Genomic DNA, 17,471 nt, shown 5'->3' with positions numbered 1-17,471 from the left:
GGTGCTGGAGGGGAACTTCGCCCCTCCGCTCCTGCAGCTTCTCGAACCTAGGAAGGGGCCTCCCAGGGCAAAAAGCTGTCCCCGGCCGCCCGTGATGGAAAGCAGAGGCCAGTGGTTTTAAAGACCCAGTCCATGCCCTCCACAGCTGACAGGTCTGGAGGGCGCCCTCCCAGGCAGCCCAGGCCCTGTCAGACCTGGGGCACGGCGGGTTCGGTTATTTCCTCTAAGCCCTCTGATCTCTGCTCTGAAATAAAGGATGAGGACAGTTCCTGTCAGAGTGAGGTCAACTTTGTACGTTTTCTCAACTCTTGCCAGGTTTGGTCCGTGGGCAGCAATGAGCCCAACGATCAGACCGGGCGCAAGCCTGGGCTGCTGGGGAGAACGTGGACTCCAGGATGGGTGGCGCCTTGGAGACCAGGCCTGGCTGCTGAGGTGGGCAGCAGCCCCAGAAGTCCTGTACTGACCCCCACAGGGGACGCAGCAGCCTGTTGCCGAGGAAGGCGGGCTGGAAGGTCTTGGTGCCAGGGAGGGGCAGCGGGTGTTCTCTAAGCCCTGCGTGTGCCAGGGCCTGTGCACGGCCCTCCCCAGCAGCCTGTCCCCGGGCAGTGGCCTGCCCTGCACTGCCCAGCTTGAGAGCGGAGATGGGATTTGAACCGCAGGTTAAGGTGCCTGAGCGCAGAGAAGGCTTCCTGGAGGAAGTGTGCCTCGGGTGAACGGTAACAGGTCTAGGGAGGCTGCCGGGCTGGGCCTGCGGAGGGGTAAGCTCCCGGGGGTCTCGGGGCCAGGCTGGAGTGGTAGGCCTGCTGCCCAGCTCTCCGGGCTGTTCTTGGTCCTGTCAGCTGCTCAGCCTCTTCCAGAGACAAAACGGGAATAATAGACATCATTAAACATACATGCGGCCCAGGCGGCAGGCGCGGTGGGCTGGGCCTCTCGCTCCCCCTCCCTGACGACACAGCTGCTGCTCGGGGCCAGCCGTGCTTGGGCGGCACTCGGGACCCTCGGCAGGCGGCATGCGGGCCCGGCGCAGGCCTCAGGACCCAGGTAAGGGAGCCCCGGCCCGGACCGTGGGGTCTGCCTCTAGTCCTCACCCTCAAGTCTGCAGGAGGGGAGGGGGCCTGTGAGGTCCTTCTCGGGCTCAGTTTCTTCGTTTATGAAATGGACATGATGTCCGTGCAGCTCCTGTGGGCATCGCTGAGACAGCTCGGGGATTTCGCTCAGCCGACGGCCACGGGGTCTGGCCACGGGTGGAGGCTGCTGCCTTCCTGTGTCTCAGGCAGGGACGGCCCTGGTTCACAAGGCGTCAGGTGCAGAGCGATTCTGTCCCCCGAGCTGGCTGAGAGGCCCGAGCTCGGAGGGTCACAGCGGTGGTGTCGGGCTCCAGGGCTGCTCGCTGGGTGCTCTTGTTTCCTGGGCTTGGTCTGTGCTCACACTTCAGGGCCGTCCGTGCCTTGTCAGCCCTCCGCCTGCTCTGCAGCTGGCCTGAGAGAGCCAGAGGCCTGCCCGCTGTGCTCACCATCCTACCCCCTCCCCCAGCACCTCCCACCAGGTGAACTCCCAGGGGCCTGGCTGGCACCCTGTTCCCATCCCTCCCCTGCCCTGGCCTTCTGTGTGGGGAGGCTCTGGTGGGCCACCCGAAGCCCCTTCCTGCTCAGACTGCTTGCCCCACCACACGCGCACACACTCAGCACTCACACGTGCACACACGCGCCCACAGGTGACCCCCTGCAGCTTACAATCAGGAGCCCCGGGCGGTTCATCATGCCCCTTCCTCCAGCTTGGCCCTCACAGGGCCTCATCTCAGAACCCTTTGGCAGGAAACCCAAAGTTCATCTCTCCTCGATCCGTCCCGCCCAGGAGAGCTGCTGGGGGGCTTGCACCCCAAGGGCCGGTGTCGATCCCCATGTTCACCTCAGCAGCTCTTCCAAGCCTGCTCAGCTCCCCTGGGACCCTGGCTAGAAAACCCCCATTTGCACCTTCTCCCTCCTTGACAGCACCTCCTCATGTCACACCTCAAAGTCACAACGCTTGACCTCTTCCTGCACCTGTTTTTTACTGATTTGAGACGGTGTGGGAGAGAGAAACATCAATGATGAGAGAGAATCATTGATCGGCTGCCTCCTGCATGTCCCACCCGGGATGGGATAGAGCCTGCCACCGGGCCTGTGCCCTGGCGGGAAATCGAACTGTGACCTCCTGGTTCATAGGCCGATGCTCAACCACTGAGCCACACGGGCCGGGCTGGATCCGGTCTCTTGCTTTGCTGACTGCAGTTGACCCTTGAATGGCACAGGCTTGGACTGCCCAGGTCCACTTGTCATGAATTTTTTCCAGGAAATATATTGGAAAATTTTTTGGAGATTTGCAACAATTTGAGAAAACAGACAAACCTTATAATTTTCTTAATAAAATTTCTCTTTCTTTAGCCTATTTCTTTGTAAGAATACAGTATATAACATACAAAATATGTAAATTGACAGTTTGTCATTAAGAAAGCTTCTATCAAGAGTAGGCTATTGGTGGTTAAGTTCTGGGGAGTCAGAAGTTGCCCATGGATTTCCTACTGCCCTCCAGCCCGTGCTCTGAACTGGGCCAGCTGTGACCCCCTCCCCTGGCACCCAGCACTGGACCTGGCACAGAACTTCGCTCCCTCGCCGTTCTGGAGGGTGAAGTCCAAGATCAAGTCGTCAGCTGGGCTGGTTTCTCTGGTGGCAGCTCCCTTCTCTGGCAGCTGCTTCCTATGTAGTCTCAGGACCAAATCTGAGGCCTCCTCTTAGGCACCCCCAGACTCCGTCTCACCCAATCTGTGGGTCCAAACTGCCTCCTTGACTCCCCGCCTGGATGTCCCATAGTCACCCCAAAACCTCCTGTCATGCTTCCGTACTACCCACCTTGCCTCAGAATGATTCCCAGTCCATTCACTGCCCCAAGCTGACCCCAAGGGACCCAGGTTCCACCCTCACGCCAGCCCCATGCGGCCCCTCACTGAATGCGTCCATGGCACTGCCCCAGCTGCCCCAGGCTGCCATCCTCTCCTGCCTCCACTGTGCGCCCCTGCCCCTCCACGCAGTAGCTCAAGAGCTTTTTCCACAACTCCTTCCAAAAGCAACGTGAGGCCGTGGGCCAAATTCCACTTCCAGCTGTGTGGCTTCAGACAGCTCTCTAGACCTCTCTGGGCCTGTTCCTTCATCTATGAAGTGGGGAGGATAACAGTCCCTGCTTCCTGAGGTCGTCCTGGGGGTGGATAGTGGGTGTGGCCTGGTAGTGCTCAGCACAGGCCCCATTACTTTCTCATGTGGGCTCTGGGCCGAGTGCCCGAACCTCTAAGGACGAGCCCTTCATCCATAAAATGGGAACAGCAGCTCCCAGTTAATAATGTGAGGATCTAGCGAGCTACGGAAAGCAGTCAGCACTGAGCCTGGCACACAGTAAAACTCGGCAGCTGATTATTTTTATTATTGTCAAACGCAGGGCTTGTCACAATACTGACAGTGCTAACCTTTGCCATGACGCCCCACTGCTGCAGGGCTGGGCCAGGGCTCTGCCAGCCTCCACAGCCCCATGGGCCTGGCCTCCCTGCCAGCCTGGCTGCTTCCCCTGCTCGTGCCCTGTCACCGCTCCCCACCGGCCTTTGCACAGACTGTTCCCTCTGCTGGGCACGTCCTTTCCATTTGATTAGCTCCCTCTCATCCTTCAGATCCTGGCTCAGGGTCCTCACCAGGGGCACCGCCCTGGCTTCCAGCGCAGGGTCTGCTCACCTGCGTGCAGCCTGGCCGGCAGTCTCCCTCTGCTTCAAGCCCCGTGCCACGGAGCTCCACTTGACTGTGACCCCCTGGCACCCGGCGCAGTGCCTGGCACATATGTGCACAGCCAATACTTGAGGGATGAATTATATTTGTTCCCTGTCACCCCTCTGTGCTTGCTGCGGGGACTGGGAGCCTGAGGGAGGAAGGACTCTGACTGGGGGCACTGCCTGGAGGCAAGCCTGGGCCCCAGAGACCAGAAAGGGTCCATGTGGGCAGCCCAGCTGGCATGGATCTGATTAAAACTGACCTATGAACCATGTCATAGTTCGATTCCTAGTCTGGGCACATGCCCAGGTTGCAGGCTTGATTCTTAGTGTAAGGCATGCAGAAAGCAGCCAATCAAGTATTGTCTCATTATTAGTGTTTCTATCCCTCTCTCTTTCCCTTCCTCTCAATAAAACATTTTAAAAAAAGAAAAAGAAAGGCCGAAACCAGTTTGGCTCAGTGGATTGAGCGTCGGCCTGTGGACTGGAAGGTCCCGGGTTCGATTCTGGTCAAGGGCATGTACCCAGTAGGGGATGTGCAGGAGGCAGCTGGTTGATGTTTCTCTCTCATCAACGTTTCTAGCTCTCTATCCCTCTCCCTTCCTCTGTAAAAAATCAATAAAATATATTTTAAAAAAGAAAGAAAAAAGGAAGGGTCATGTGGGCAGGTCCTGTTTCAAAAATCAAGCCTCAGAAATGTTTATAATAAGATAACCTTTCATCAATTTCTTCGGTATCTTTTCCAGTATTTCTACATATAAATAAGAGCAAATGTGAATATATCTTTATTTCAGAGAGGAAGAGAGGGGGAGAGATAGAGAAACACCAATGAGAGAGAATCATTGATTGGCTATTTCCTGCCCATTCCCCACTGGGGATGGAGCCCACAACACAGGCATGTGCCCTTGACTGGAATTGAACCTGGGACCCTTGAGTCTGTAGGTTGACGCTCTATCCACTGAGCCAAACCAGTCAGGGCCAGGCTTTTGTTATATAGGATACTCCCATAGCACTTGACGTGCCATGAGTGTGCACGCACACCCATGCCCTGTGAGCACTCAGGCCTTCCTCCCTGAGCCCTCTCCTGTCAGGTATCCCCTCACTCTGCCCTTGTCACTGATACAGCTGCTTCCAGGGGTCAGCTCCGTCCTCCGCTAACCTACCCCTGTGCCATGTGCTGCAGCTGCCCTGCCCTCCTCTTCAGCCACTCATCTCTGAGCCAAACAGTGCAGGCCTAGCCAGTTTGGCTCAGTGGATACTGACGTGACCCTTTAAGAGCTGCAGGAGGAGAGGGAGGGGCCTCAGGTTCATTTCTGGTCAAGGGCACACACCTCAATTGCAGGCTCCATACCCAGCCCTGGCCGGGTGCATGCAGGAGGCAACCCATCGATGTGTCTCTCTCACATCGATGTTCTCTTTCTGTCTCCCCCTCCCTTCCATTCTCTCTGAAAATCAAGGGGAAAGTAAGTCCTCGGCGAGGCTGACAGCAGTGGGGCCCAGGGCTCACTGTCTCCACCTGCACCCTTCGCTGTGCCATCCTCCACCGTGGCTTCCCCACCACTCTCTGGTGACGTCATCAGCCTTGCTTTCTGAAATCCACCCTCCCCTCCCCCTTGGCAGTGCCTAACAGACATCTGAAACCAATCACCCAAAGCTGGCAGGGGTCTTTCCTCCTCCGCGGGCACCACCGCAGCTTCTCATGTTAGCCGAGGCCTCTCCGTCTTCGCCCTCGTCGGTTGTGCACGCCTTGGAGGTCCCTGTGAGTCCCAGTGAACCCATGGCTCTGCCTGCACATGTGCTGGCATCTACTTCTCTCCACCCCACCGCCCGCCCGGCCAGCCACGGCAGCCCAGAGGATCCTGTGAAGACTGAGGTCCAATTGCACCCCTTCTCTCCATGACGCTCCTCGGCTCCAGCCTCACTCGCAGGCAGGCCAAGTCCTAGCTGGGGCCCACAAAGCCTGTACTTCCGCCCCAGCTTCCACTTCCCCTTCCCCTTCCCCTTCGAGGTGACTGCACTCCGGCCCCGCCACACACACCCTGCCTCGCTGTTCCTCCATCACCTCAGTACCACCCGCCTGGCTCCTCCCTCTCCTCCCGCCACTCTCAACTCCAGGGTCACCTCCCAGCAGGTGGGCCCCCCCCCCCCACCCCTCCCCTGCTTTGTTCCAATCCCAGCACTTACCACCACTTGACCAACCACATTTCTTGCTCATTTTCCTTGTTTGTGATAACCCCCATCCACATGTGTCAGCCCCACAAGGGCTGGGCTTTCTGTTTTGTTCTTAGCGGTAAGCCCAGTAAGACAGAGCCTGGTGTGCAACATACACTCCTAATTAACGAGTGAGTGCCCAGGCAAACGTGTGCTGGCTCAGGCCTGCGTGTCAGGGCAGGGCAACTGAGGAGCCACCTCCCCTCCCCCGGACGGCCAAGGACCCAAGAGCCTAGCAAGGAAGGTGGCTTTGGAACCACCCAAGGCCTGGGTCCGAGCCAGTTCTACCCTCCCCAGCTGGCTGACCTTGAACAAGTCACTTGACCTTCAGAGACCATTTCCTGATCTGGAGAATGGAGATGATGGTTCTTAATCGCTTGAGATAATAGTGGCTCGGTTTGAAAACCGGCTCCAGGAGGGGCAGGGGGGGGCTGTGGGAGGAAGCGCGCCAGGGGTGGGCTCGGACAGAATGACCCCCCTCTGTTTTCCCTCAAGCGGCAGCAGCCACAGCCCAGAATGAGGCAGAATGGGCAGCATAGAAGGAGGTGATGGGGGAGGGATGCCCCTCAAAATCTCCCCCTGCAGGAGGCCCGCCCAGGAAGCCACCACATTGCTCCAGTTTCTGTCAGCTTCCCTCTGTTCCCTGGGGGTTGCCTGCAGCAGGTGCCAGCCGCCCCTGGTGTGACCCTCCCCTGCAGCCCCGTCAGGCCTTGCTCCTCCCTGTGAAGGCCCAGGGCACAGCTTGCTCCTCCCACCCCCCAGATGGAGAAAATGAGGCCCAGAGAGGGCAAGGGCTTTCCAGAGGCCGCACAACCCGTCCCTGGCCGAGCTGGGACCAGAGCCAGGCCTGGCCCACCCTCTGCTTCTGCTCCCTCAGCCCCTGGCATGTGCCTCAAAGGCTCTGCTGGAGTGCCACGGAGAAGCCCACCTTGCCCTCCCTTCCGAGCCCGCGGCCTGGCTCTCCCAGTGCATTATTCATGCTCCCAGAGCCAGCCGGCTCCAGTTACACGGACCAAAGCCCTGGGCCCCTGCGGCGCCTCCCCTCCTCCCTCCCCAGGACATGGAGGTCCATGGCTCCTCTCCAAGGCAACCGGGGGGCCTAACACCCGCCCTGGCTCCAGAGGCGCAGCTGCGCTCCGCCAGCTCCAGATGTGCGGGCGGTTGGGGCGCGCTGCCCCTCTCCGGGGCTGGGCGTCACCCAGGCCTTCCCTTGGGGGGCTGAGCCAGCGGAGGCCCAGGAGGGGGCGCCGCGTCGGCAGGGTCATCACCCCGAAGGCCAGGACGTCCCCGGCGCAGGCCTCCGGCTCCGGGAACAGCGCCCACGCACTTTCCACCGCGGCTGCCGGTGAAACCCAAGGCGGTGTCTGAAGCGGATGAATTATGGATCCGCCCTCTTGGCAGCCCTGGCCGGACCAGCGGCGCAGGCTCCCTCCCAGGCACAGGCCGGTCCGGTCCGCGGTGCAGCGCCCAGGCCGCTCCGCAGCCCGTAGGCCCACAGGCCCGTCTCCGACCCCCAAGCCCTGAGCGCGGAGCCCGGCCTCGGCCGGCGGGGATAGGCAGCCGCCATGGCGGACGAAGAGAAGAAAGCCAAGAAGAAGAAGAAGAAGGGCGAGCCCGAGAAGCCCAAGCGGAGCCTGAAGGGGACCTCCCGGCTGTTCATGGGCTTCCGGGACCGCACCCCCAAGATCTCCAAGAAGGGCCAGTTCCGCAGCGCCTCGGCCTTCTTCTGGGGGCTGCACACCGGCCCGCAGAAGACCAAGCGCAAGCGCAAGGCGCGCACCGTGCTGCAGTCCACATCCAAGCTCATGACGCAGATGCGCGTGGGCAAGAAGAAGCGCGCCATGCGGGGCAAGAAGCCGTCCTTCATGGTCATCCGCTTCCCCGGCCGCCGCGCCTACGGCCGCCTGAAGCCCCGCGCGCAGTCGCTCAGCAAGGCCTCCACCGCCATCAACTGGCTCACCAAGCGCTTCCTCCTCAAGAAGGCGGAGGAGGCGGGCAGCGAGCAGGCCGTGCTGGACGCCTGGCTCAGCCGCCCGGGCTCGCGCGTGGGCTCCCGCAAGCTGCCCTTCCCCTCGGGCGCCGAGATCCTGCGGCCCGGCGGCCGCCTGCGCAGGTTCCCGCGCAGCCACAGCATCTACGAGTCCGGCGACCCCGTGGGCTTCCTGCCCTTCGAGGACGAGGCCCCGTTCCGGCACACGGGCTCCCGCCGCTCGCTGTACGGGTTGGAGGGCTTCCAGGACCTGGGCGAGTACTACGACTACCACCGCGAGGGCGACTCCTACTACGACCAGCGCTCGCTGTCCCAGTTCGAGGAGCGGGAGCCCGGCCTGGCGCCCTACGCGCCCTACGGCCCCTACGACCCCTACCCCTACGGCGCCTACGGCCCCTACGACCCCTACAGCCCCTACAGCGCCTACGGCCCCTACAGCCCCGCCTGGCCGCCCTTCGGGGACCACACTCAGGCCTACCCGCCCGAGGGCCCCTACGACTACTACCCCCTGGACTACTACGGCGGCCCCTACCACCCCGCGGCCGCCTACGGCTACGGCTACGAGGACCACGAGCCCCCCTACGCCCCCCCGGGGGGGTACGCGTCTCCCTACGGCTACTACGACGCCGAGCCATACCCGCAGAGCTACCTGGACCCCTTCGCCCCCTACGATGCGCCGTACCTGCCCTATGACTTTCCGGCCATCTACGCCCCCGGCGTGCCCTCCCTGGACCCCTACGGGGCGCCCTATGAGGCCCCCTTTGGCATTCCCTACGCGGAAGGCTTCTACGGCGGCGGGGACCAGGCCATCTACCCCCCCGAGGTGCCCTATCTTTACCCGGAGGAGTCGGCCTTCGCATACCCGTGGGTGCCGCCGCCCATCCTGTCCCCCCACAACCCCTACGCCTACCCCATGGATGACATCGCGGAGGAGCCGGAGGAGGCGCCCAGGGAGCGGCGGGAGACCTCCTTCCGCCTGCCCAGCGCCACCTTCTTCGAACAGCAAGGCATGGACAAGCCCGCCAGGTCCAAGCTCTCCCTCATCCGCAGGTTCCGCCTCTTCCCGCGCCCCCAGGTGAAGCTGTTCGGGAAGGAGAAGCTGGAGGTGCCGCTGCCGCCCTCCTTGGACATCCCCCTGCCCTTGGGGGACGAGGAGGACGAGGAGGACGAGGAGGAGGTGCCCCCCGCGCGCGCCCGGCCCTACGCGCACCCGCTCTGGGGCTTCCTCACGCCGCGCCAGCGCAACCTGCAGCGGGCGCTGTCGGCCTTCGGCGCCCACCGCGCCCCCCGCGGCATGGCCTTCGGCCCCGAGTTCGCGCCCCCGCGCCCGGCCACGTCGCTGGCGCGCTTCCTCAAGAAGACGCTGTCGGAAAAGAAGCCGGTCCCGCGGCTCGGCGGCAGCCAGAAGGCCCGGCGTGGCGGCCCGGCCGTCCGGGAGGCGGCCTACAAGCGCTTCGGCTACAAGCTGGCGGGCATGGACCCCGACCGGCCCAACACGCCCATCATGCTGCGCCGCGCCCACGACCGCGCGCGCTCCCCCGGCGCCCCGGCCCGCGCGCCCCCGCCGGCCGCCGCCCACTGGAGCGCGCTGCTCGCCCCGCCCACGCCCCGCGCCCCCAGCCCCTCTCCCGCGCCCGCGCCCGCCTCGCCCTACGGCTCGCTCCGCCGCCACCCGCCGCCCTGGGCCGCGCCGGCGCACGTGCCGCTGACCCCGCAGGCCGCCTGGTGGGCCTTCGCGGAGCCCCCGCCCGTGAGCCCCGACGTGCCCCTCGACCTGCTGGCCTTCCCTGGACCCCGGCCCTCGTTCCGGGGCTCCCGGCGCGGGGCGACCTTCGGCTTCCCCGGGGCCTCTCCGCCGGCGTCGCGGAGGCAGGCCTGGCCCCCGCTGCCCTCTCCGCAGCCCTCGCTCCGGAGCCTGCCCGGCCTGGGCTACCGCTCCCCGCTGGGGCCCTTGTCCCCCCAGCTCTCCATGCGGGCCTTCTCGCCCCTGCCCCGCCGCCCCCAGTCGCTGCGGGAGCCCCTGTCCCCGCGCCGCGTCTCCCGGCGGCCGGGCCCCCCGCAGCCGCCCTTCCCCTCCCCGCTGCTGGGCGCCCGCCGGCGTGGCTCGCTCAACCTGCCCTCGCGCTTCCCGCACACGTGGCGCCGCCTCAGCGAGCCGCCCACCCGCGCCGTGCAGCCCCGGGTGCGGCCGCCCTTCCGGAGGTCGCTGGGCCCGAGCTCGTGGCCCGCGACAGTGGCTGCGGCCGCGGCCGCCGCGGAGCTCCAGGAGGGCCGGCAGGAGCCTGAGGACTCGGACGTGCCCTGGACGGTGCCCCCGCTGGTCCCCAGCTGGGACGTGGACGTGCCCCCGCCCCAGCGCCCTTCCTCGCCTTGGCCGGCCCGGGCAGGCAGCCGCCGCGGCTTCTCCAGGCCGCCGCCCATACCCGAAAACCCCTTTCTGCAGCACCTCGGCCCTGGGCCGGCCCCGGACTCCCAGCTGGAAGACTCAGACCCTGCCATGACTGATGTCTTCCTGAGTAGACACCATGATCCCGGGCCTGGAGAGCTCACCAAATCTGCCAGCCCCAGCCCTGAGAAGCCCAAAGAAGAGGCCTCCGCCGGGAGCCCCGGGCCACCAGCAGAGCCTGAGCCCCCAAGCCCAGAGCCCCCTAAGCGCTCCCCCCCAGAGCAGAAGGCGCTAAGGCTCAGCCTCTCCCACCCTCTGGCCGCTCGCGTTAGGATGAGGGCCACGTGGCCGCCATGGCGCCGCTGGGGAACACTGCCCAGGGCCCCGGCCCCCGTGCAGCCCCCTGGTGTCCCAGGGCCCCCGCCCAGGGCAGCTGAGCGGCACCAGGCAAGCCCCGGGCGTCTGGCTGTGGTCCTGCCTCAGGTGCAAAAACCCAGCTCTCCCCAGCGCCCTGGTCCTGCCACCCTGCGGCCCCCCACCCAGCCGGCCACGGACCCAGAACCCAGCCTCAAGCCCAGAGCCTGGAGTGTGCTCTGGTCCACGCTCTGGCTGCCAGCGAAGACCCACCCGCCCTGGCCACAAGTGCATGCCTGCCCCCGTTCCTGCCGCCTGGGCCCCGAAGCTGCCGTTCTGCCCCACAGGGGCCCCTGGGAGGAGGTTAGCCTCAAACGCTGGCGGAACAAGGTATGGGGGCACAGGACAGAGAGGCGTGGGCTCTGTCCCGGGGAACCGGGCAGGAGACAGCCCCAGGACCCGGCTGTAATGAGGGGAGAACGGCCCGGGCTTCCCAAGCCCCTGGAGGCTTGGACAAGGGAAGCCCAGCACAGAGGCACGGGAGCTCTTCCAGGTCCCTGTGGGGAAGGGATCTTGTCCTCGCCACCCCCAGCTGCCCCCAGAGAGCTGGGCTGAGGACAAAACTGCAGGACTTGTCTGCCACCTAACCCACCACATTCCCACACACTGTTCCTCTGGCCTCCTCCCGACCTCCCGCGATGGGGTCCTCTCTCTCTGGGGTTCCTGCATAGGGCAGTTTCTGGGCTACGGATTCTGGACAAACTGAGGTGAGGGCTCAGGAGCCAGACGTCCAGCCCCTTCATCGCACAGTGGGTCGCACAGTGGTCACACAGTGGGTCAGGGCTGGCAGAGCCAGCAGGCCTCTCAGCCTGGGCCCCTGCAGGGTGAGGGCAGCCGTTTTCTGAGGGGTGCCAAGCCCAGGCCTGGCTGCCATGCTCATGCTGGAATGTGAGCCCGTGGCTGTCAGCGGAGGGGGGTGGTCACCGGAGCCTCCCCCGGGACTCCTGGGGCGGGCGGACACGCAGGGGCAGCAGGCGGTTTTCAGCCTATGCAGACCGGTGCCCGGGGAGCGGGCAGCCAGCGAGCCCGGCCATGGCAACGGGGGCGGCCTGGCTGCTAGGGGGACCGTGGCCCCGGCGGCGGGTGCCCAGGGCCGTGTGGGCCACAGCATTGCGGGAGCGGGCCACGGGGCGCCCTGGGGTGCGGGGCAAGGATGCCTGGGCCCTCCTCACCCTCGAATACGTGAGTGGCTGAATTATTCAGGGTTCGCGGCCACTGGCACACACGGGCAGGCCGGTGGGCGGGAGGCCAGGCCGGGGTGATCCTCCCCGTGGCCTACTTAGCACAGGCCCCTCCTGGTGTCCCCTTTCCTCCCTGCGCAGGGAGGTGTGGGCGGGTCTGAGGCTGGAAAGGCGAGGCGCACATGTGTGCTCTCGGTCACGTGGGTCACATGCATGCCTGTGTGCCTGGGGTGTGTGCATGGGTGTGCCACAGCCAAACAAGGAAAGAGTGTGTGTGTGTGTGTGTGTGTGTGTGTGTGTACACGCACACGCATGCGTGCTCGTGTGCATGCATCAAGGTCTGAGCAGCTGTATCATTCGGGGGTCATGCGCATGCACATAGTCAGGCACAGTGGACCTCGCAGCCCAAAGATGGCTTTGGGACTTTTGTCTCAAGACCCCAGATGTGGGGACAGCCCCAGGTGTCCATGCACATGAGAACGTGGACATTGAGAGCATGTGCCTCCAGCCCGGCATCACAGGCCTTCACATATGTCAACAGGCATCTTGTGAGACCCAGGTGTACATGGGAATTGTCTGACCTGTAAATGCCGTTGCGTGTAGGTCTGTGCATGTGGGCTTTCGTGTTTGCCCAGCCTGGCACCGGGCACATGCAGGGGCAGCAGTGGTGCCCAGTCTATGCAGACCAGAGGCCCCATGCACCAAGATACAAATGTTCAAGAGCAAAGACTTGGCTCCAACCTGGAAAGGGCATCCGCACTGGGAGGGGGAGGTCGGAGGGCTCCTGGCAAGGCAGAGGGAGCAGTACCCATGGGCAGGGCTTGGGGCCCCTGGGGCCTCGCGGGCAGAGGGCAGCCGTGTGGCCCTGACAGGCTGCACAGCCCCTGGCATCCCGGACAAGGGCCCCAGGACCCCGCCGGCTGCGTCTGGGGCTCCCTCCTCACAGAAGGAGCGGTCCTGGCTGTGGCCAGTGACCAGGGGGCTCTCTCACAGATGCACTCCATCCGCAACCTGCCGTCCGCGCGGTTCCCGGAGCAGCAGCGGGAGGACGGTGTGGAGGACATGACACAGCTGGAGTGAGTGGTGGGTTGGCAGCCGGCGAGGGGGTGTGGGGGGGTTGCCACACTCCCAGCGGGAGCACCCCCTCTCACCAGGGGTGCCTCTCATCTCCTGGAACGTGGTCAGAGCCTGTTTTCTCGTCTGCAAAGTGAGGGCCATACAGGTCACAAAAGCCAGATGCCGGCTCCGCTCTGCCATCGGATGGGCCTGGGCTCAATCCCACCCACCACTTAGCAACCACAGGGCCGTGGGCGAGTCGTTTCACGCTCCGTGCCTCAGTTTCTCACCTGTGAGATCGGGCGGGCGGGGTGGCTATGGTATGAGTGTGCTGGCACGTTGAAAGTGCCCAAAATGTTAGGCTGTGCTGGTCTGTATTGTTATCCATGATGGTGACTCAGCCCTTACATCTGCTGCTTCAGAGCATCGCCAGCCCAGCGGGTGCTGCTAATCATACCCATTGGACAGATGAAGAAACTGAGGCACAGAGGTTAAGTCACTTCCCAAGGCCTCATGGTTAGTTAGTGCCAGAGAGAAGACTTTCTGGCCAAGGCCCTGCCCTGGGGGAAAGTGGACCCTGACTGCCCTCCTGCCTGCTTTCCCAGAGACCTCCAGGAGACCACCGTGCTGTCCAACCTCAAGACCAGATTTGAACGGAACCTCATTTACGTGAGTTGTGGGTGGCTCTGCCTTGGGCTCGCGTCTGGCCATCGCTGACTCCTTGTCGCTGAGGCCCGGTGGGAAGCATAGATCTGCTGGGCCCAGAATAGCGGCCCCAGCTTCACCTCTGAGGTGTCCGCTATTTGAGAAAACCTACTGGAGCCAGGGGCTCTGACATCCGAGGGCCTACGCATACGGTGTTAGGGTGGTGGGCGCTGGGGGAGCGGCCTGGAGACTGGAAGCCCAATGACAGGCTCCCAGAGTCCTGGAGTCCACAGACCCGGGTCCCAGGACAGGCTGCCGAGGGGCAGATGGGAGCAGAATAGCAGAACGGAGCCCTGACCACAGCGCAGGCATCAGGGTCCCCGGGAGGCTGATCCCTGTGAGAGCCCTGCACTCCCGCCCGGCCTCGCCCGGCGGCGCAGGCTGGGCCTCAGGCGAGGCGCAGCGCCGGGACCCTGGCTCTGACCGGGCTCGGGAGGGAGGCCTCAGCGTACAGCTGCGTTCAGAACCATGACCGGCTTTACGCTCGGCCCTCCCAGCCTCCGCCTGGGGCGGTGCCAGGAGCCCCACTGCCGGAGCGGAGGACCCATCGAGCTTTCAGAGGGCCCGAGGTCCGAACACGGAGCTCAGGCAGCTGCACTGTCCCCAGGGACTCGGGCCCAGGCCCCGGGGCTAGGGGGACACGGGGCTGCGAGGACCATGGGCTGAGGCCGCTGTCCGCACCGCAGACCTACATCGGCAGCATCCTGGTGTCCGTGAACCCTTACCGGATGTTCGGGATCTACGGGCTGGAGCAGGTGCACCAGTACAGAGGGCGGGCCCTGGGAGAGAACCCCCCGTGAGTACCCCCTGGACTGGCCTCTCCTGGTCTCTCTCCGAGCTCGCTGAGCCTCGGGCTGCCCCTCAGCCAGTGGTCAGGGATGGCTGCGGTGGCAGTCCACCTGCTCCGCCCAACTCTGCTTCCCCGAGCCTGGCCGTGCCCTGCTGGGCCGGAGGCTACTGTGGCTCAGACCATGGGAGGGATCGGGGGTGTTTCCCCACGGATGGGGGTGGAGCAGGCTTGGCTGGACAGAGGCCACCCCCTGCCCTCTGGGAGGTTTGGAAGCTCAGAGGATGGCCACGGCAGCACCCGCCCCGTCTCTCCAGGCATCTCTTTGCAATCGCAAATCTCGCCTTCGCCAAAATGCTCGATGCCAAACAGAACCAGTGCATAATTATCAGGTGAGCATGTAGTTACCAGGTGAGCGCCCGGGCTGAGGGCCTCTGTGCGGGTGTGGAGGGGACGCATGGGGGCACTCAGGGTCTCTGAGCTGCCAGCCCGCCCATGTCCTCGGTGCCCTGGCGGGGTCACGGGAGCGGGAGGCACTGAGCCTCTGGGGCTCACTCTGCCCCTTTGCCTGGCCAGCGGCGAGAGCGGCTCTGGGAAAACCGAGGCCACGAAGCTGATCCTGCGCTACCTGGCCTCCGTGAACCAGAAGCAGGGCTTCCTGCAGCAGGTGAGCGTCTGCCTTCCCGGGGCCTCAGCTAGGCCCGCGTGCTCCCGGAGATGAGATTTCCCGGCTCCACTTGGAGGCTTGGAGAATGAGCCCAGGATTGCACGGAGAGTTCTCTTAGGACCTGGGGCCCTCTCTTTCCTCCCAGGAGCACCTGTGGGGGAGGCCCTGGGCTGGGGCCAGCAGGTGCTGGGATGCTGAGGAAGCCAGGCCAGAGTCTGCAGGGCTGGAGGTCCGCTCAGAGTTCAAGTCCTCGGGACCTGAGGATGTTGGAGGTTTCCCGAGGACCTACTGTGTGCGGGGCCTGCGCTGGGCTCTGGGGAGGCAGCAGCAGCAGCACAGACTGACTCATGTGCCCACCTTCGTGGGATGTCATTCTAGTGGAGGAGACAGAAAAAATAGCGCACAAGGTGCTAAGTGTGGAGAAAACGAGGGAGGAGGAAGGGGACTGCGGGGCTATGATTTGGAAAGGTGATCAGAGAGGAGGGAGCAGGCCCTGAGGATGTCTGGGGGGGAGCAGGCAGGCAGAGAAGCAAGTGCAAAGGCCCCGGGCAAACAGGTCTGGGGTGTGCAGGACACCGAGCGGCAGCATGGAGTCTGGCTGAGGCAGGACGGTGGCTCAGGCCAAGGAAGTAGACCCCAGGGCAGTTCAGTCCAGCCGGTGACTTCCTGACTCCCGGACTAAGGGACAGCACAGGCCACAGACAAGGTTGTAACAGAGGGGCACTGTCTAAGGGCAACCCCAGGCATTTGGCCTGAGCCACGGGCAGCACAGAGCTGCCACCAGCTGGCCGAGCAGGGCTGCAGAGAGGACAGTGGTGCCGGGAGGTGTCTGCTGGCCATCCACACAGACATGGCGGGGGCGGAGGTGCTGCCCCATGACCTGGAGGCAAATACCCACCAGCTCAGAACCTGACCTCCGATTCCCCACTCTGGGCCCATGAAGGTTTCTAACTGGCCACAGTGACGCAGCCAATGGCAATCCAGCAGGTGGTCTTGGGGGCATCAGGCAGGGGCTGCTCAGCCCTCTGGGGGTAGCAGGTCCAAAGGGTACTTCTTGGCAGGGCCCCTCTGCTGCTGACCTTGGCCTTGGCAGCCCCTCCTATCAGCCTAAGTCCCCTGGTGGCTAAGTAGACCTTCCCTCTGCTCCAGGCAGGGTTTTCCAAGCCTCTAAGGTCAGACTCCCGGGTAGGCAGGCCAGGGTGCGCATGGAGCCCCTCCCGCAGGAGGGAGATGACCATGAGGGCGGAGGGGCTGGATGGGAGTCCCGGCTGAGCGCTGCCGGCAGACTCCGGTGTGTGCTTGGCGCTGTGGGCAGGCAGGCAGGCCTGCGCCTCTATCTGCTGGCCTGAGTCTGCCAGCCGGACGCCTGTGGGCTTCCTTCCCAGCCACTCTCACCCTGCTGCTGGCATCGCACAGGCCTGTCTGGGTCCATTTTAGGCAAATATCTACTTTATTATTTATTTATTTTATTATTATTATTATTATTATTATTTTAATCTTTATTGTTGTGTTGTGATCTCTCCCCAATTTTTTTTTTTTGGGGGGGTGCAACCAAAAATTTTGATGGCCTTATTAAAAAAAAAAAAACTTCATTGTTGGAAGTATTACATATGTTCCCCTTTTCCCCCCATTGATCCCTCAACCCACCCTGGCCCCCACCCCACCCCTTCACCGCGCTAATGCCCTGTCCATGGCCATGCATAGTGCCTGCAAAGACTGACTACTCCCACCACCCACCCTCCCCGCCTTCCCTCCGAGATTCCGCACTCTGTTCCATGCTCCTGTGGCTCTGGATCCACTCCATTCATCAGTTTATTTTGTTCATTATATTCCACATCTGAGTGAGATCATGTGATACTTGTCTTTCTCTGGCTTATTTCACTCAGCATGATACTCCCCAGGTCCCTCCATGCTGTCTCAAAGGGTAAGAGATCCTTCTTTTTTACTGCTGCATGGTATTCCATGGTGTAAATGTACCAGAGCTTTTTAAAAATATATATGTTCTATTGATTTTTTATAGAGAGGAAGGGAGAGGGATAGATAGCTAGAAACATCAATGAGAGAGAAACATCGATCAGCTGCCTCCTGCAACCCCCCCCCCCCCCAATAGGAGATGTGCCCACAACCAAGGTACATGCCCTTGACCAGAATCGAACCCGGGACCCTTGAGTCCGTAGGCCGATGCTCTATCCACTGAGCCAAACCGGTTTTGGCAGTGGCGTTCATTTTGAAGTATTTTATCGGATATGAGTATTGCTACTCTAACTTTTTTTTAAATTTCCATTTG

At 63.0% G+C, this 17,471-nt stretch overlaps 2 protein-coding genes across 2 annotated transcripts in view; one reads left to right on the top strand and one right to left on the bottom strand.

Annotated features, from left to right (window-relative positions):
* The window catches only part of SHMT1 (serine hydroxymethyltransferase 1), a 1,020,383-nt gene that overhangs the window by 807,095 nt on the left and 195,817 nt on the right, over nucleotides 1-17,471 (bottom strand). The window lies entirely within an intron of this gene.
* The window catches only part of MYO15A (myosin XVA), a gene marked incomplete at its 5' end in the record, with an annotated part of 52,418 nt that continues 42,510 nt past the window's right edge, over nucleotides 7,564-17,471 (top strand). The window contains 6 exons of the mRNA XM_084862367.1: nucleotides 7,564-11,118; nucleotides 12,963-13,045; nucleotides 13,631-13,694; nucleotides 14,417-14,526; nucleotides 14,835-14,909; nucleotides 15,094-15,190. Coding sequence (XP_084718493.1) covers nucleotides 7,564-11,118; nucleotides 12,963-13,045; nucleotides 13,631-13,694; nucleotides 14,417-14,526; nucleotides 14,835-14,909; nucleotides 15,094-15,190 — 3,984 coding nt within the window. The remainder of the gene's footprint in view (nucleotides 11,119-12,962; nucleotides 13,046-13,630; nucleotides 13,695-14,416; nucleotides 14,527-14,834; nucleotides 14,910-15,093; nucleotides 15,191-17,471) is intronic.

The sequence above is a fragment of the Pipistrellus hanaki genome, assembly GCF_964339955.1.
Source record: "Pipistrellus hanaki genome assembly, chromosome: 16".
Classification (NCBI taxonomy): domain Eukaryota; kingdom Metazoa; phylum Chordata; class Mammalia; order Chiroptera; family Vespertilionidae; genus Pipistrellus; species Pipistrellus hanaki.
The sequence above is the reverse complement of the archived record's forward strand: the minus strand, read 5'-3'. Positions and strand labels throughout refer to the sequence as shown.